The 19990-nt window shown below is 45.8% G+C and overlaps 1 protein-coding gene across 1 annotated transcript in view; it reads left to right on the forward strand.

Moving 5' to 3' along the window:
• Nucleotides 1-13057, forward strand: part of znf704 (zinc finger protein 704) — a 45826-nt gene extending 32769 nt beyond the window's left edge. Inside the window, exons 3-9 of the mRNA XM_030120180.1 lie at nucleotides 2740-2843; nucleotides 6134-6411; nucleotides 9808-9908; nucleotides 10348-10642; nucleotides 10876-11010; nucleotides 11097-11188; nucleotides 11578-13057. Of these exons, the coding sequence (XP_029976040.1) occupies nucleotides 2740-2843; nucleotides 6134-6411; nucleotides 9808-9908; nucleotides 10348-10642; nucleotides 10876-11010; nucleotides 11097-11188; nucleotides 11578-11692 (1120 nt within the window). The 3' untranslated portion in view covers nucleotides 11693-13057. The remainder of the gene's footprint in view (nucleotides 1-2739; nucleotides 2844-6133; nucleotides 6412-9807; nucleotides 9909-10347; nucleotides 10643-10875; nucleotides 11011-11096; nucleotides 11189-11577) is intronic.
• Nucleotides 13058-19990: the final 6933 nt, after the last annotated feature.

Raw genomic sequence — 19990 nt, forward strand, 5'->3', positions numbered from 1 at the left:
CCAGCCTGGCTGATGCTCTTGAACTTGGGGTCGTGACCTTTCCTCTACAGGGCGGTGGGTTTCGGCACTCCGGGAGAGACGAATAAATGGACCGCAGTCAAAGTTCCTCCGAAACCCTGAAAACATACTTTAATATGTTGGAAAAAAATGAGATGGTACATCTGAAAAGGTTTTTCCTTGTAAATTAACTTTTAACAACAACATATGAAAATTTGCATTTCAGAAGAGTTTTATTCATATGAATAATGATTTCTTCCTTCTTTCTTTCTTTCTTTCTTTCTTCTATTGAAACACAACAATCCTTCATTCCTTCCTGGGTCTGTTTCCATTTAGAGGAGTGTTCTGGAAATTCCCTTTAGCTGTCCTCAGCTTTTTATAACTTAAAGTTAGTGAGGCCTGGAAACAAAAAATAAAACCCCACATACTGCCTGTGGAGAGTCAGAGTCTCTGTTTGGAACGACACCTGGGTGGTTTTCACCGTAACATGGTAACGACCATTGTTTACCACATTTAACTGATTGTTGTATCTGAGACCAGAGATGTAATAATGAGCATTTTGAAGGCAAACAGCATATCGGTGCCTCCCCGGTTTATTTTCTGACTGGCAGCTAGACGTCTCAGTGTTTCCACGTCTGAACAGACATGAAGCTGTCAGCTGCTCATCAGTTCAGACAATGAACAGCTGCACAGCAGCTGCTGAGGCACATGGGCAGATAGGTATTTTTATCAACAGTTTCATTCCGTCGGCAGATTGTGTTAAATGGTCAACAGCTCAGTGCTTTTAAATTCTATGTGTTTGGATAATCAAATCACAAAATCTTACTTTTTTTTTTTTATTAACTATGGCTTGAAATTGTTGCACAGTTAATGTGGTTTAATGAACTCATTGTGCTCCTGGATCCATTTACATTACTGTTCTCAGCTGGGATGAAATAGGAAGGGTACTTAATGTGGTGACTAATTCAGGTGTTTTGCCATCGTCTCAAATGTGCTTTTTATAAATGAGAGAAGACTGTTGAAAACAGTTCAAGTCAGATCTGGTCCTTCACTCTACAAGTTTTTCTGTTTGTGCGTTTGGTAAATGTTTGTGTTGCAGATTATGTTCTGTTGTCCTGTTGAAAGTTATCACATGTGTCCCCCCTGATCTCCAGCAGCCTCCCAGATTCACTTGTTTTATTGCAGTCATGCAGCAGACAATAAACTGCAGTGTTTCCCAAGGAGCTCGGAGTAATTTAATTATTTACCTCTCTATCTTTGATCCCAACCTTTTTGCAACCACAGATTTCTGCAGTGTCTTTTTTTCCCTTCACAATGTAGTCATCAAGTGCGACAGACCTCCTTGTAGATTTTTTTCCCTATCATATTTTATTGATTTTTAAAAAAAAAAATTTTACACATCGGTTGTCATCTGAAACTTTCTGCATCAATAGATTCCAGAGTGCATTGATCCTCTCGTGAAGTCCTACAACTGAAGATGTGAATTTATGAAACATCTTTGGCTCAAATGCACAACTCCATCGCTTACAAACTAAATAAATCACCATCTGTTTGTCTCTTTTCACAACTGCATTTTTTTTCCCCCCCTCTGGCCTCCCGTTTCATCCTGACAGCCATTGTTGTTTACAGTTTAATGCTTTTGGTTTTGAAAGAGTAAAATCCATAAATAGCCTTTTCCACATCGCATTAAATATTGGTGGAAATACGAGCTGTCCCGGCACATTTTGCATGTCTGTCCGCTCACTTCTCTTTTCAGAACAAAGTGGGCATGTGTTTGTTTTCTGACAGTAATCTGGAACGTAAGAGAGGGACTTGTTTATTTCAGCAGCTCGCTGCCTGCTCGGTATCTCCACACCAATTAAGATGCAGCGCGACCTGCCGTTTGATCTCCGCTGCTGTGATAAGTAGGCAATTGTTGATGCCATGTTCTTTTATGGCACCAGAAGATTTCATCATCTTTATTGAATTGACTTTGATCATTTGGGTTCTTTGCAAAGTCAAAGCCTTGCTTGCTTAGAGACCACACAGACACTCACACATATACACACAGTTTGTCACTTTAATAGTGAGCGTGTATCGCAGGTATATTGTCAACAGTACAGCTATTGACACGTCTTTGATCACAGAGATTGTCTCTCTCGGTGGAAAACACACGAGAGGATTAAGACGGCTGTCTTCTGGTCCGCACGCTCCGCTTCCCAATTAGAAGAGACGACTGTGTGTGTGTGTGTGTTGGGTGCGACTACAGTCTGTCACGTGGATTAGTTGGAGCATGTACTCCACAGCGTTGGTGTTTATTATATCAGCTTTAGGGCTTCAGTACAAGACCAACATCAGTCCGCTTTAGTTTTTTTTCTTTTCTTTCTTGTGGTTGTTTGGTCAGAATTGTATCAGTCAGAAAAGAAGCTTATGCTGCAGTCATTACAGCGGCAGACAAAACTGAGCATCTGTATACTGGATGAAAAAAATCAGCCTGAGGACAGTTAAGGAAGTCAAGTGTTCTTGAGTCGAGAGTTTTCTGTCTAACTCTGCAGTGTATTCTGATTGAACCCTGTCAAAGAAAGCATGGAGGTTTTTTTTTTTTCATCTCAAACTAGCTGAATTTTTCTTTGACTAACAGAGTGTACTGTTTTTTTTTTGTTTTGTTTTTTTTTTCCCTTTGTCCTCCAAAACCTTGATCCTACTTCCTCAGTAGAAGGTGTTCAATAAAGTTCTTTGTGTTCTTCTGCTGTGTTTTGACAGACGGTCGGAGGAGGAGGTGGATATGGACAAGGTGACGGCCGCCATGGTGCTGACGAGTCTGTCCACCAGCCCGCTGGTGAGGAGTCCGCCTGTCAAAGTGAGCGGTGGGTATCCTGAAGAGACACAACAGGTCAAGATGTCCTGGAGACCACATCAAATGCATTTTTAAACAGGCAGTTTCTATGGTTAGGAAAATGTGTGAAAGGAGCAAATGTTACATATCATGATCTATTATATTTCAATTTTTTTTTGAGAGTGCAAAGAAATGTCAAACAATGGCGACATGAGAGAGTGTCCAACGAACTTGAAAAACAACAATTTAAAAAGAAACAAGTTAGAAGCCCCGTTATCGAAACACCAGCTTAGTAACATAACTTAGACATAACAGAGGTAAAGAGCTGCCAGCAGTATAAGAAATGTTGAAAAAAAACATGTTCAATACACCGTTTAAAAGGGATACATACGTCTTCAGTCAGACATTAGCAGGAAGGTTAATCTGTTTGATGGCTTTCATTTTGTGACTGTCATGTTTCAGGTTTAATGTGGTTAAAAACACCATTATCCAGTACTTGTGTGACGGAGATACTGTGCGTTTGCAGTTAAATCTTATTAGTTATTACCAACAAGTCTCCATAGCCACTGACAGTCAAATCAGTTCAGAATTTGAAAGATATTTCACCTTTGTTTGGCTGTATCTCCACTGACGGCCAGAAAACCTTCAGCTCAAAACAGAGTTAGGTAAGGATCGACCAATTATTGGCCTGGCCGATAATATCGGCCGATATTGGGCATTTTTCTAATAATCAGCATCGGCCTTTTTTTCCACCAATATCCGATAAAAAAATTTTTTTACCGTATTTCCCGCACTATGAGGCGCACCTAATTGTCTCAAAGCCCAACTGTCTGCCTTATATTTCGGTGCGCCTTTTTTTTCAGAAAATACGGTAATAAAGACCACCCGGTTGTCAGTCAGTTGTCTTGACTACGGCTCCCATAATGCATTGTGATGTGATCACATGAGCAAACAACTTCTGCTTGCTTGTAGCTAAGCTAGCCAGTTCCAAAGAACGGCAGATATGAAGCTTGAGGCAGATTCTCCGCCTCTGACCCGTCAGTCACCAGAACCACACAGTTTGTCCTCAAGTCTCCCAACCGGAGAGCACGGCGCGCGGCTGCACAGCCGCGAGGAGCGGCCCGACGCCGGCGGACAGCCCGCTCGCTGGGACGCCGGGAGCGGTCGGCCGGCAGCGGTCAACCGGCAGTGGATTACAGTCAAGTCGGCCCCACGCATCTTCCGTCACGCACTCACGCCACACATTGAAAACTGAAAAAAAAAATGACCGGTAAATGTGTCTGGTGCGCTGCTGTGGAACCGGGAGGAATCAAACACAAGCCTGTCACAGACCGACCGCTGATTTTTTTTTTTTTCCAGTTTTCAATGTGTGGCGTGAGTGCGTGACAGAAGACGCGTGGGGCCGAGTCGGTCGGGGCGACCGGGGGTTGACTGGTTACCGTGCCGAGAACAGACTGCCTGCCGAAAAATGACTCCCCCCACGGGGGCGCGCATCGATTAGTGATAACATTGATTTTAACATATTTTTTATCGTTACAGTAGCTACAACTTTAGTTCAACCAGGATTCTCCATTGTTTAATCTATTATTATTTTTTATTCCTACAGTACAGGACATACAGGGGACAAAATACAAGAAAATGAAGGAAAGAGTTGTGTTATCAGCAGCGGCAGATGGTTGAATATTGGAGTTTTGGGGAAGTTATGGATGAGATGACTGCATTATTGTGTGTGTGTGTGTGTGTGTGTGATAAATATAATTACATGTATCAGTAATAATAATAATAACAATAATAATAAAGTAATCACACAATTATAAACTGAACGAAAACAAAAGGCCTGAGTATAATGAATGTAGAAGTGTTTTCCACTGAGCACATCACATCTCTCTTCACTAGTCACTTCACTACTAAGTCACTACTCTGGGCTGTGGAACAATGTCCCACCCACAGCTACATTTTGATGCCAAAATGTTCATTTTTGCTGCAAATGAATATCGGTTCAACATATCGGTTATCGGTTTCCATAAGTACCAATAATTGGCATCGGCATCGGCCCTAAAAAAGCCATATCGGTCGATCCTCAGAGTTAGGTCTAAATCTTGACTTTTAGTGGAAGAAAAAGCACAATCCTTTTTTAAATGTTCACTCCAAACTCCAACAAAAGCAGTTATACTCTACTAAGTGAGCACACAGTACTTACTAAGCCTCAAACAATAATTTGTGTACTCTGCTATACACATTTTTCACCCTCTAACAGCTTTTATAATGCGGGAGTTTACACTGATAAATTGCAGCCACCTGCTGTGTTTGTATCGTCTCATCGATGAGTTGTGTTGTGGGCCTGGACCCGTGCCACCCATCTGATGGCGGCAATCCAAAGCCCCCCCCCCCCGTACCTGTAATCACTTGCAACCGCTCAGATAGTCTGTGCAGCCATGCAACTGTCCATTCAGCCAGCCCTCCCACCACGGTCGCACATCCCCGTGCAGTCAGATGTTAAATGTACATCACATACATCATGCACCCGTGCACAAATTGGATTTTAAATACCAGCAGTGGTGTTGTTTTCACGGTGTCGTCGTACATGTGTTTCACTTCATGTACGTATGGCTGCGATCGCAAAGGAAGATTTTACATCAGTGCGCTCGGTAGATTGTGAAGCATGTTGCACACATCGGGCCACGGTTCGATTTTCCTTGATGATCTGACAGTTTATTGTTCAAATGATGGAGCTGGATTATTTGAAGAATGCTTATTGTAAATCCTTTAGAGTTTCATTCATATGGCTTTGTCTTCCTCTACCGCAAAACCACAGATAGACTCCACTCTTGTCTTTGTTGATGAACCTTTTCCTTTTTAATGTAAAACACTGTTTTGAAGATGAAAGAAAAATGTGAAAAGCGAGACTGACAGCCATCAAGCGGCTTCGTTAAACTCAACAGTGTCTCTTAAAAGAACAGACTTTATAAAGTTTCCCCCAGCTTGTGTCTGCACAAAGTGAAATACTTTCTGTTGCTGATATTCAAAAGAAATGTTTCTTTGATGTTTTTTTTTCTCTAAAAAAAAAAAAAACAAGACCTTGAAACTCTCTCAATGGAATCACACAACAGGAAGGCACGGTAACCTTTATTTTCTGTCACAGGCGGCTCAGCAGCAGTTCTGGGAGACTCTTTTATCTGAAGTACAAATAAATCTGTCTGAATCTAATAGAATGTCTTGATCCTCTTCTTTTGTGGTATCGACTCATATAGCTAAAGATGTTGGACGTATTGTCAGATGTTCTCCAACGCTCTGCTTCTGCCGTCCCCTCCGTCTTTCCAGAGGCTCTGAGCGGCTCGTGGAAGGACAACGGCTCGGCGGGACCCTTCACCCCGTCCAGCAACAGTTCCTCCGGGGGCTACTGGAGCTGGTCCGCACCCAGCGACCAGTCCAACCCCTCCACGCCGTCCCCTCCCCTCTCCGCCGACAGCTTCAAGCCCTTCCGCGTGCCCAGCCTGGGCGGCGTGGGGCCCGGCCCCGCGGGGCCCGAGGACCCCAGTCTGGATGAGCAGGACGGCAGCAGTCTGCTCTTCGACGAGCCCATCCCTCGCAAGCGCAAGGTAAATACTTCTGACCAGGTGAAGAGATGGAATGCAGGGCCGGTTCTGATGTGACGTCTGAGTCCTTCTCAAGTCGGATCAGCCAGCTCAGTTAGAAAGACTGATAAAAACCCATCATTTGCCAGCGTACATGCCCAAATCCAGCAATACTTGTGGAACGACACTGTATCACATGGATAGCGTCCATAAAAGCAGAAGTACTCTTAACACTTGGGTGAAATTTGAGAAAGTTTTGGACAACAGAAAGTTAAATCACTCCATCACTGTGTCAGAATTGTTTTCCAAAAGCTCCTTGTTTCTTTTTTCGGGTTAAAATCCCAGGACAAATAAACATTTTCAGACTAAACAACTTCAGACTCAACAAGGTTTGAGAAGCTTTTTGCAACAAACTGGCCGAGCGACGCCGTCTGTTTTCTGTGCTGTTGTGTTTAACTCGGGGTTGGATCAAGCAGACGAGTTGTGGACAGGTCAGACATTTACAATCACCAGTTAGTCTCAAAGCCAGGTTTTGCGGAAGTTTACAGCCACAGAAAACGATCCAATCCAACTCGTTAGGGTACACAACACTTGATGAAATTCTTTCGTTGTATTTGCACTTCTTCTGCTCAGAGACAGCTCTCACCGTAAGAAAAAAAGGTCAGGAAAACGTCACATGCATGCCACCCGCTTAATTTCACCTCTCAGCGCGCCGCCGTTTTGACCATTAAGGTTCTGGATGTAAATGACTCCGAGTGACTGATAGGTGGAGGAGACTGTGGGACAGGAAAGGACAGAAAGCCATTTATTCCACGGCTGGATTTGTCTTCCCTGTCCAGATGTTGTGACCTCAGCAGACAAAGGCAAACACTCCGCATTGTTTCCTTCTTCCTCACTCATCATTTCTCCTCATCTCATTTCGACAGCTCATCACATCCACAGCTTCACTGTCACTCATTATTTTTTCAAATGTATATTGCACCCCTCTCTCTCTCTCTCTCTTCCTGTTTTGCTTTATTTCACTCACTCTCCTCATTTGTGCCTCTACAGTGGGAGCGAGTTTGCTGATGGTATCATCCATCTATCCCTCCTCCTTTCATTCTCCATCCCTTCCCCCCCCACCACCACCCGCCTGTTGTTGTCTCTCCCCTCTCCGTGCCTGTGTCCTCCCCAGACATTTGCCCTTCATAATTACTTCTCAGCCTTCACATTCAGACGCTCCGCAACAGCATTAATGATTTTAATACCTGCCACAGCAAACATAAAGATCCCGCCGGCCTCACGTCTCCACAGCCGATCGATAAAGGCTCCTTGGGTGAGCTCCACATCGGCACACGGCGCTGTCTTAATTGGGGGACTTATCAAAAAGAGCGGCGCTCAGGGAAAGAGACATTTAGCAGTGCGGATTAGAAAGAGAGATGATGGTTATGAATAAGAAATGAACGGAAAACTAACAGGAATTAGAGGGAAAAGGACAAGAGAACAGAGCTGGGATAGAGATGGAAAAACTGTTTTTTTTGAATCGTAAATAAATAAACACACACTCACAAATCGTACGCACAATACCAGGGTTTCATACGAAATTATCTCGGTTGCTCCTCTTGTGCTCTCATTTTTCTCTTGGCAACACAATACCGTTTGAAGCTCCCCATTTAATTAACTGTGAAATGTTTCTTTAAAGGGAATACCCCCCCCCCCCCCCCCCCCCCCCCCACACACACACACACACACACACACACACACTCATACAGTTGCTATACACAAAATGGGCTTTTGTTACTCAAAGACAAAACAATGCACAGGGGACAGATGATTGTTGTGTGTGCTGCTCGCCTCTCCTGAAAGGAGGAGGGGAAAAAAACAAAACATCGTGTCAAAATTAAATCAGCGCTGCTCAACAATAGTTTGATAGACGGGCCTATAAGCGTATTTATAATGGCTCAGACTGGGAGGGGAAGGAGGACGAGAGGGCACAGAGGAAGCTTAGGGCTTTTTTTTTTTTTTTTTACACCTTGAAAACAATATAGAGTCTCTATAGGAACCCCGAGGTGTAATTACAGTAAACTGAGAAAACACGGAGACGCTACAAAAACATGCTGCGAAAGCAGCAGGTCTGTTTTATACATTCAAACTGTGGGAAACATAAAGAGGCAGGTAAAGCCGGGTTGTTATTTTTACTGGTGTATTTCAGGATGAGAGGCTCTGGCACACATACGCTACAGTTACATGAATGAATAACCACTTAAAAAGCAGAATTTTAATGGTTCAGCATAAAGACCGGAAGTTTTATAATTCATTAGCGGGGGCTGAGACAAAAGACTGCCTGAGAGACATTAGCCTTCATCATGCAAACGTTTCACCTTGCTCCTGCCGGCCGGCCTTCACAGAGGCTAGTTATCATGATGGTGAAAGACGGAGATAAAAATACAGCCTTTTGATGAAGACCCTCAGAAGAGAAAGAACAAAACCTGTTACTTTACGGGTTGAGTGTTTCCTCAGTTTTACTGCTTTAAGTAAGCATGTGGTAACAAAACAAGAAAAAAGTCTTGTGGGCACATTGTGTGAAGAAAGATTACAACGTCCTGTAATTGTATCGTCAGCATAAACTGGTTTTCTACCTGAAGTCGGTGTTTGGAGCTTCATCTTATGAAACACCCGGGGACAATTTTAGAAAACCCACACACGCACAGGGAGAATGTGCAAACTGTGTGCAGAAAAGCCTTCAAACATAACGAACTGTACGTTGACAGGATAAGGTGAGACCAGCAGCTTTCCAATAAGACACGCGTTTATATTGAGCAGCATTGTCTTTTATTTAAAGGTCAATCCTCCACAATGGTTGTCGGTTTTATTGCAGCTCCTCAGGACGATGTGAACTACTCACCCTCGCCTTTGGCTGTAGCTCACATGCACACTTTGATATTTATTCATTATAAGAAATATTGTCAGTGCAAAATGCTTTCCACATGATAAATATATAAAATAACCTCAGTTTATCCCTGGATGTGAGCTTCATCATTATGTATGGCATGCATCAGAGGAAACACACATAATGAACATATCAACTCTTGGATGTGTGATTATTGATCTTTTCCCCCTGCTGTGCCATTAACTGAAGATTTGATACAGTAATATAATGACATCCCAGCAAGTTGAGGGGAAACATTAGCCATATTCTTCTCTCTTGCAATGAGGAGTTGAACGAGCAGCTTGTGGAGTCTTATCAACACTCTTTTCGTGGCGTCGGCGATGATGGCGCCAGATAAGGAAAGGTCACATCCAGAGAAGTGAGAATCTTGCTTTGTGAGGATTTCTTGTTGTTTACTCTGCGGGTTCAAAGGACGGATGTCTGCTTTGAGGTCTGCATCGGGGCGATGAGTGAAGCGCTGATGTCTTGTTTTGTTTGGCGTTGGTCTGCAGAACTCCATGAAGGTGATGTTCAAGTGCCTGTGGAAGAACTGCGGCAAGGTGCTGAGCACGGCGGCCGGCATCCAGAGACACATCCGCACCATCCACCTGGGGTGAGCCAGACGCCCCGGTGCGCCCGGAGGCCGGCTCCGGCCGCCCCCGCCGCCTCGTAAACACGTCCGGCACTTCCTCCACGACTCCCTTCAGCCTGCTCTGTTGTCGGAGCAGGAGATTAATGGCTTATGGATTATCAGCACACCGACACGTCCCGCTCGGGTGGAGGGAGGGGGAGGAGGTGACAGGTGATGGGAAAATGAGCGAGGCGGCGAACAATAACGCCCAATGAATTGCACATTTATTCTGACATTTAAGTGGATATTGACCATGATATGGAGGGGCCGGGGGTGATTGCATTGGCACGCTTTGCATCACAATCTGCAGTCGCAGGCAAACATCGCCTCGTTTATTTATTTATCAGTTTCCAGAAAGGTTGTACCTGCGTGCGATTTTTTTTCCGCTCGGGCCGTCACGCCTCACTGTCTTCTGTCCCAGGCGGAACTGCGACTCGGACTGCAGCGACGGCGAGGAGGACTTCTACTACACCGAGATCAAGCTCAACACGGACTCTGTGGCCGAGGGGCTGAGCAGCCTGTCCCCCGTGTCGCCCTCCGTCCTCTCCCCCCCGCCCCCGCCCCCCTCCCCTCTGCCGCCCCTCGGCCAGCTGCCGGACTCCCACAGACCCCAGCAGCCCCCGGACACCAAGGAGCCTCACGCTGGCGGCACCACCCCGCTCAGCCGCTCGGCGCCCAGCGCCCTCTACCTCATCCACACGGACCACGCCTACCAGGTGAACTTTGAACTCTTCTCTTTTTAATTTGTAGGTAATTCTGACCTTGATGTTTTCCTGTATGAGGTTTTTTATTTTGAATGAGTCGTGCCGTCCTGTGGGAGTTTGATTTAACAGGATTAGAGATTAACTGTCTTCAGTTACATGCCTCCTTTCCACCGTCGTCCATTTTGATGGAAGCAGAAAGTAATGCCCCCCCCCCCCCCTTCCTCCTCCTCCTCCTCCTCCTCCAGGCCACGGCTCCGGTGTCGATCCCGTCCAGCGGCAGTAACTTGGCCGGCTCCGCCTGCACCAGCTTCACTCCCACCAACAGCTCCAGTTTCAGCATCTCCTGGCAGTCGCCGCCCGTCACTTTCACCGGAAACACAGTAAATACAGGAGCGCCCGTATAAATATATAGATATGATATTCACGTTCCGGCTCACACAGGTGTGTCCCTCCTCCTCCTGTCCAGGTATCTCCCAGTAAGAGCCAGGGATTCGGTGAACAACGTTCTCAGACCATCGCCGTGCTCTCGTCCCCTCCCAGAGCCACCACTGCCCTCAGGTACCAACCCCCCCCCATACTAAAATGCACTTAGCTTTTTTTTTTTTCTCTCACCAAACTACAACATGCATTTAAACCACTGCGTCTAATATAATTTTCCACTTGAATCAGACCTTGCTGAGTCAACATTACCTCCTATGGTGAAACATTAAAGATGGAATATCGACTTTCTGGAATTAGCCTTTTAATTAGACACGAGCCATGATTATTCCGCCCGAATAAGGCTTTAATTTGCTTGATACAGCCGATTAAGGAGCCACACTGTTTTTCTATAGCGCCGGTGAATTAGAGCTGTTGTATTCCAGCTGCAGTGGTTCGTTAAAAGAAGGCAGAGATCAGACGTCTCCAGGATCTTCTTAATGATGGTTCCTGTTCCCCCGTCTCTGCAGTCGGAAGGTGCGCGGCGAGGGGAAGAAGTGCCGCAAAGTGTACGGGATGGAGAACCGCGACATGTGGTGCACCGCCTGCCGCTGGAAAAAGGCCTGCCAGAGGTTCACTGACTGAACGCATTGCGCCCCTGTGATGGTCGCCACTTCAGGAGGCACTCAAGTTTCCCTATTGTTTGTTTTATTTTTTTTTTCCACCAGAGGAAGCGGGAAGGGGCATAGTTTTGCATGCTCTTCTTTTTTTTTTCCCCCAGCTCAAAATCACAACTGTCCAGCTCTGTCTCTGTTCCTGACCCTGCCCGCTGCTACCCCCCCCCTCCCCCGTCCATCCAGCCAGCCTCCATGAAACCTTTCCACATGCGGAAGAAGCTGAAGGACAGCAGAGTCGCCGTTCATGTTGCCGTCCAGGATTCCCAGTATTGCCTCGCCATCCCCCCTCATTCCCAGTTTTGGGGAAACCCCAGTGCAGCTAAACAGTGTAAAAAAATTTGATCTGAAGATTTCTGCAGTTTTTATTTGTTTGTTTTTTGTTTTTTGTTTTTTTATGTTGAGTTCAGTGTTGCATCTTTCTATGTTTTGTACAGCTCTGGTTTTTAAAACGAAAGTCTAGTCAAAGAGGGGGGGTTCCGAAAAAAAAAAAAAAAGGGCCAAAAAGCTTTTTTTTTGTGTGTTTTGTCAACAAATTTAAACAAAAACTTCACTTTTTTTATCCAAAAGAAGAACAGACCTCTTGGCTGAACTATTGGAAGAATGAGGTAACGCTCTCAGTTTTGGTTCTTCCTTCAGTGTGTTCATCCGTTTCGTTCAGCCTCCGGACTTCTCTGGAGGGCAATCTTCTCGTCTCGTCGCAGCGTCTCCCGGACCCTCGCCTCTCCTCCCGACGTACCCCCGGGGAATGTACGACGGAGGGGCAGGAAGAAATACGGAGGAGAGACACACGGGGGGGAGTGATCAATGCAAAAAGAAAAACAAAACAAGATGCTATTTACAGTCAGGGAAAGCAGGTGGACCGTGTTTACCACATGAAGCATCCACAAAACCACAGGTGTTTCCCACACAATCAGAGTCTTTTTCTTTGTTTTATCAGGGATGCGATTCTTAAGAAAGCAAAAAAAAAGAAGAAAAAAAACCAGCAGCTTCAACTTGGGGTTAAACTGTATGCAGCACGATCTCAACAGCTTCTCTCTTTTATCACACATGACAACTTTCCAACCAAAAACTCCTTCATCTTGTTCTTTCATCTTCTGGGTTTTTGTTACGGTGCCATGTTTAATGTTGCTGATGGAGTTATTCCCTCTGTTTCTTTCTCTTTTTTTTTTTTTGTTTGACTGTTTACCCCCCCTCCTGCTAAACAGTGTGTGTTCCTGACAGCACTGGAAGTCAACCCGCATGTGACGCCATTAAAAGATCAACATCTCTCGCCACATACAGAGAGACAAATCGCCCTCCTCCTCCAACAACTTCTACACTTTCCCAAAGGGAAGAGAAGGAAGGAAAAAACAAAAAAAAAGCGACTTTGTGTTTACATTCGCGCCATAGAGGCGCATCTTAATAATCTATTAACCAAAGGGGGAGGGCTATAAAAAAAGGAAAAGAAAAGAAAACCAAAAGTGAGGCACTTTCACTGTATGTGTGTAACAGAGTACTTGGTACTGTTGGGTTTGCTTTAGAAAGTTACTGCGTCCGCTCCGTTTCATCGGAGTTCACCACACACTCCAGGCGCTCGGCGACACGCCAGCAAACCTTCCTGAGTCCACTTTTCACGACGGTCCATGTGGCGATTCCTCCCGAGTCGGCCTTTTCACCCAGTCATCTGTAGACTGTCGATCAGAGAGAGGAGGAGCGTTTTGAGGCTCGCTTCACTGGAGATTTGTTTATAAAGCAACCAGTTCATTTAATATCTGACAGGAGAAAACGCCACGTGGACCCGGGCCTCATGAGCACTTAACTTTGTTACTGATAAAAGAGAGAAAATTGGTTTAAAAAGAGATTTATTTATGTGTTTTTTTCATTTTGAATTTCAGCCTCTCGGTTGGCTCAGACGTGGGAAACGGGATCATGAATTGTTTACAAAGTGTGGACCAACTCTTCTTGTTACCTTCTTTTGTTACGATGTTGTGGAAGAAAGTGTTCGGGACAGGATGTGTCGACCCAACGCGCTCCGTTTGTTCCTGCTTTGTGTTTCTCTGCTCTCTGTGACCTTTGTTCAAACACACTCAGAAAACACACTCCCACACACACACACACACACACAGCAGCTTATTATTACACAGAGATCCAAAACCAACACCAGCTAATAAACTCACACACTCACCCGTTTCAACACACACCTGCACATGAAAGTCGTAGCTCTCTTAAGCTCTTTTTATTTTGTCTTTTTTTTTTTTGTCCATGTATATATGTAGTCCATGTACTCGCTCAAAGCTTCTTTTTTTTTTTTTTTTTTGATTGATGACCGATCCCGGGGTCAGGGGTCATGACATCTGCCACCTTACGAGCCCGACAGGTTGGAGTTGCGGTGTTACGCGAGAAAATAATGTACTGCTCGGCCTGTGGGGCTCCTGTTGTTTCCGAGTGTAGGGCTAGCCTTAAAGTCACTCTCTAAAAAGATCTTTGTGCTTCTTCTGTGTCATTGCATCGATGTCTAGCTAGTCTCAGAGCTGATTTGCCATTGTATTATGTGAACAAATTATTGTTTAAGAAAAGACAAACCTATATAAGTAAAGAAAAAGAAAACCATTTAAATTCAAAGCAAAAAAAAACAAAAAAAAAAAAACAAGAAGACACCGATTTGGCTTGTTTTTATTTTTCCACATATAAATATATGAATCTATATACTTTCCATGGATTTTGTTTTCATGTTCTGCTAAAGGAGACGGTTGTGGTTCCTGGCAGGAGGGAAACCCCGGCATAACTTTCATCACACCCTGAGCTGGTTATGCTGTGTTTAATTGAGTGTGACCCGCATGCTCCCGCCTCCGGCTTCTTCACGTCACGCCCCTCGCTGCCGGCGCCGCTGCGGGGTCGGAAAAAAAGCCAGCGCTGATTAAAACCTTTATCTTATTTCCAATTCTCCTCTCCCTCGTGGTTAACGGAGAGGCCGCCTGCAATTAGTTTGATTGACATCTCTGTGAGGCGGCGCGCTCGCCAACGTGAAGGGGCCCCGCGGCGGAGTGTGTGCGGGAAGCTGCTGAAGCGAGGTGCCCTGGAGCGCCGCCGGGGCTCCTCCCGACGCTTCCTCACACGGCCCGTGGCGTTTCCTCCGTGCCGGTCAAGTCTAGCCGGGATTCAGACCGGGTTCCGGTTGTTGGTTCTGTCTCCACGCACTCCCCCCACCACACTGTCCTCCCTCCATCACTGTGGTGCTCCATGTCGTGTTTGGACCGTCCTCCTCCTCGGAGGCTGCGTCACGGTCCAGGAACAAACCCCGCATCGTTCGCAGGTGCTTTAAGTCCGCGTCTCTGAAGTGGCGACATTTACAGGCAGCTAAACCTCCTGGAGGTTCTCCGGTCGGCGGCGTTCTCATCAAGGTGTTGTTCACGATTGGGGTCATGATAAGCTAATGTCACGCCGTCCTTTAAGAGCTGAACAGAACTCCGACAAGTATCCGCTGCCATGGTTCCTCCAGCTTCTCCTGGTGGACCAGCGAGGACTGGGCGGGGTTTGTTCCTGGACCGTGGCCCAACGCCGTCTCTGTCCCGTTCGCCGCCCGCGGCTCAGACGCGGCCTTAGCGGGAAGGTGCTTTCAGAGACGCTCGGCCCAGGTCTGTGTCCGCTTCCCGTTCCATTCCGGCGCTGTGGCCTTGCCGGGGTCCTGGGACGGGGGACGGGGAGGGGGGGTAGTGGTGCTATGTACCCCTGCAGTCTGTCCTCTCATCATATTAACTCCATTTTGTACACCATGTTATTGCTGTAGAACATGAAAATAAAAACACCCTGCCTCAAGTCTACCAAGTGTCCGGACACCAGTTAGTGAGCAGATCATCCTGAGACCCTCTTCTTTTTCTTGTTCTTGTTCTTCTTGTTCTTCTTCCTCTTCTTCTTCTTCCTCCTCTTCTTCTTCTTCTTCCTTCCTTCCTTCCTTCTTCTTCTCTCTTTCTAATGTTTCTTCACTCAGTTTCAGAGCTTTTATTTTGGTAACTCCAGCTGAAAACACACATCAACACTCCACACCTGCAGAATACCTTATCCTTGGGCACATGAGATAGTTTAGTTGTGGTTCAGTGTCTTGCTCAAGGACACTTCGACAGGCAGGGGATTTAACCTGCAACATCCCAATTAAGAGAGCCACTGTCGCCTGGTAAGAGGAGGTCATGAACTCACTGCAGAGAGTTTTAAAACGATCTGCACGACCAGGTGAGCAGTATTGACTTTAAGACTTGATCCACACTAAGATATGAGAATTTATTTACTCGTCCTTGTCGTTCTAAACCTTTTCCAGTGTCATCTGTGAAGTAGAAACACGGAGTGCGTTTAAAGTTTTACTCTCGTTTCATTAGAGTTTTACTTTGGAGTGGAAGTATTTAAGTTCTACACCACATTATTTTCTTCCACTGCTGATGGGGACCAAATTCTCCAGAGACGGTGCAAAAAAAACCCAAGTTTTAGACAAAATTGCCAACATATCCAATCCAAATGTTTGACTTTTGGCCTTTTATAGTCACAACGAGGAACAGATTTTGTTTTATTATTTTTAATTACTTTAATTTTAAGCACTACTTCCATGTTCTGAAGCTGTGAAGCATCAGTTAACGATCAGGCGAACGTGGCCGCTCGCGTGTTCGGCGTGTCGGTTAATTCACTTCCTTTCGGGCCGATCCCGGCAGACAAAAGCCGCGCTCATCACTTGACTCCCAAATTGACAGCTAAACGCTGCCAAGCGCGCCATATGGCCCCATCCTCCTGATCTGGTGGCCTAACTTCTCCATATTAAAGTGATCTCTGGCTCCTGGAGGCGGCGGAACAATGGGCCCAGAAATGCACTGTTATTATAAACATGTGTTCGCACAGCGGAATTAAAACCGCGGCATCAAAGGCCCACAATAGGCGGTCTTGCTGCTGTAGAGAGAGTGATATGAATACTTATGAGGACTTGGGTTTTTTTCCTTCCTTCTTCTTCTGTTATTCAAACTGAGCGGCGGCGGCTGGTCCGGCTTTTGTTCTCTGGCGTGTTTACTCCGCCGCCGCCTATTAAAGGGCTGAGCTTCCAGCCGTGATTTATACGCTGAATAAAACAAGATAGCATTATTCTGCTTATGGATGATAATAAAATCAACTCTTGTGAGTTACAAGGGGCCCTCCCGATATATGTGTGTGTGTGCGCGTGTGCAGTCCGGTGTGGTTACCGAGCAGCGAAGGCTTTAACAGCAGTTCACGTGTGAACAGTTTTATAAGAAACGGCTGGTTTATGTACCTGATCCTCAGTGGGGTCAATATTTCATACATGACGACGCTTGTTTGTGGCAAGATGCTGATACTTAATATCCCTTCTATGGTCCATGTACAGGTCAATATATGCTACAGTATATACGGAATAAGCTGCAGTACAGTATATCTAAGCTACGGTTACGCCGTTCGTCAGTATATCGGTGTGTTTTCCACGACGTTGATGAACCTCCTGCCTGTTTTTTTTTTCTTTGGTTTTCATCCACACTGTCAGCGGGTTTTTAAAGAGAAGTGACGGGTTGTGCCTTTAGTCAGGAGGCTTTCTCTCCACCCCTGTTTTCTGTCCTGCGAACCTGTTCAGGGTCACAGGTCAAAGAGGTCGACGGCCTCGCCGGGCAGAGACGGAGTAGCAGCGTGTTTTTTTTTGTTTTTTTTTTTAGCAAAGCTTGTTTTGACCGGCAAGTTTTATGCATCCCGTCGCCTGTCGGCCGGCGTTGTCGTGTGCGACAGGAGGAGGAGGAGGAGGAGGAGGAGGAGGCCCCTCCACCGGGCCTTCATTCATTCAGGAATGTGAATGAGGAGGAGGAGGAGGGTGGGGAAGCTTCTGCAAACACTCTGGGGCGCGTCTCTCCTCACGATTAATGATTAAAAGAGGGAGAAACCCTTCGGTGTTTCCAGGACCCGCTCCGCTCTCCTTGCGGTTTTCTGCAGGAGGATTATCTGAATGTGCCTTGATGAGTGGAGCTTCTGGCTGCAGGAGCTCCGGCGGTGTGTCGCTGTGACCTGGAGGAATGTCTCTGGTGCTGGCTAGTCCGAGTTCTGCTTTCTGTGTGTTAGAAATCAGAGTTTTCTGATGCAGACGAGTCCCGTGAGCTGCGCTCAGAGGCCCTTTTTGGCCCCCAGTTTTTTCCCTGGTTCCCGAAAAGACGTTTCGAGATCGATAGCGACTTTTTTTACGCTTTGCTGTGATAACTTGCAAACTGTTTTTTTAATTTGATCCAAGCTCCTGACGATGCTGTGTTTCAATGTGTTTTCTGTCTGAGCTTTTTCATTTTCTTTGTTTTCCCAAACATGACCCCCCCACCCCCCCTTCCCTCTCCCTTTTCCCATCCCTTTCTTTACAAGGGCTTGTAGATAACCGTCCGTCTCTGTGCTGAATCACTGTTGTGGTGCAAACTTTAGAAATGTTTGGGAACTCAAGGAAGCCTCGTTCAAGCAAGCAGCGAGAGGAAGCAGACGGCGAGATTATCCATTTCTAGCGTGGAGCCGCTCAGTGGCCGCCGACACCCTGCCAGGAGGGGTGCAGTATTTATCTCCTAAATTACAATTTAAAAAAAAATTTAAAAAAATGCTCGATTATTGGATTTAATCAATATGGAGAATTAATTGGCTAAAGATTCCGAGCAGAGCTGAGTTCATTGTCTGAGGGTGTTTGTGCCTCCGCTCCGTCAGCTGGAGCCTAAATATGCAACGCAGAGACTCGCTCTGCTTCCCGATCCGGATCATCTCGCCCGCCGTTTCCTCCTGATCACAATCATGTAGACCTCAAGAACTCAACGACTGTCGCACTGGATTTTTACACTTTTTTCAAACATTTATGTACACACTGCTCTGGTTTAACTGTATTTTTTAAAAAGCTGCATGTGCATGCAATTATAAGGAAAAAAAAAATATGGGATACATGACTTTATGTAAATGTGCTCTATCTGTGCTGCGGCGGCCATGACGGGGCCCGGAGGGCAGCCAGGAGGACGGGACAGGATTTCACCTTTCAAATCGCCAATAACACTCCAATTAAACATTTCACGGACGCATCTCAATCCATCCGTTCCGCGGCTGCTCTCCCCACCCCGACCCGGCCGCCGCAGTCTGTTGGTGTTTTATATCCTTTTTGAAGCCTCTAAATGTAAATGTTTTGATCTGTGTTTCCAGACTGTAAACTTAAACGCTAGATGCAACACATGTTCACCTCTCCAGATGTGTCCAGCTGCTGCCGAGCGGCTCAGGATGTCTGAACGAACGGATCTGTTCGGCCTTCAGTTCAGTTCCTCTGCTCTCTTTGCTGAGAGTCATAGGAGAAAAAAATGTTTTAATTGGTTCTTAAAAAAAATAAACACTTGAAAATCTGGAATAAGGTTAAAAAACTGTTTTGAGAATGGCAAATATTCTAAAGGAAGAGTAAAAAATTCCATTTTAAAAGTTGTGTTTAGTAGAAGAAAAGTTGAAAAGTTGGCGATAATGCCAGTGACGAGGTCACTGTGGAAATGTTCAGAAAATATTCATCAAAGTAAAAAATAAAAAAGATTTTTTTAAATATAGTTAAGATTTTATTAAATTATCTTTATTTAAAACCAAAAACATCAATAGTAAAGAATGAAATAGGAGTGAAAATATTAAACAGAGAACTAGGTGATGCTCAGCTACCTGGCATCAAGAAGCCCAGTGACGTTTTTCCCCAAAACTCTTTTTTCAGGCCCTGATTTTAGTGTAAATTGGAGAATTGTATCATTTTTTTCAGAGCAAAATAAAGCAGGCAGACTTGAGGCCGAACGCGACCCTGTTCTGAGCATCCTGAAGCGTCCAGTCAGCGTCGTTTACGCCACATGCAGAGACACGGCGGCCTCCGTCCACCGCCTCTCCTCCACTCACCTCATATCATCTGTGAGCCGCGGATGAGAGTGAGCAGCTATTAAAAGGCCGGCTCTCCCCGGGGTCATCGGCAGTAGCAGTGTGGCGGTGTGTGTGTGTGTGTGTGTGTGTGTGTGTGTGTGTGTGTGTGTGTGTGTGTGTGTGGGGAGGCAGGAGGGAGGAGGCCGTGTTTACCATGATGCACTGCAAAAGGCTGAAACTGATTTTGGAAATGAGGTCAGACGGTGTTTCCGGGTCTGCGGGGCCCGCTCCATCTTTTCTCCAGTGTCTGCAGCTCTGGCATCAATATGCAACCTGAGCATGGAGGACTCGAGCCCATATTACTCAACACACACACACACACACACACACACACACACACACACACACACACACACGCACA

Source organism: Salarias fasciatus, chromosome 22 (assembly GCF_902148845.1).
Source record: "Salarias fasciatus chromosome 22, fSalaFa1.1, whole genome shotgun sequence".
Classification (NCBI taxonomy): Eukaryota; Metazoa; Chordata; class Actinopteri; order Blenniiformes; family Blenniidae; genus Salarias; species Salarias fasciatus.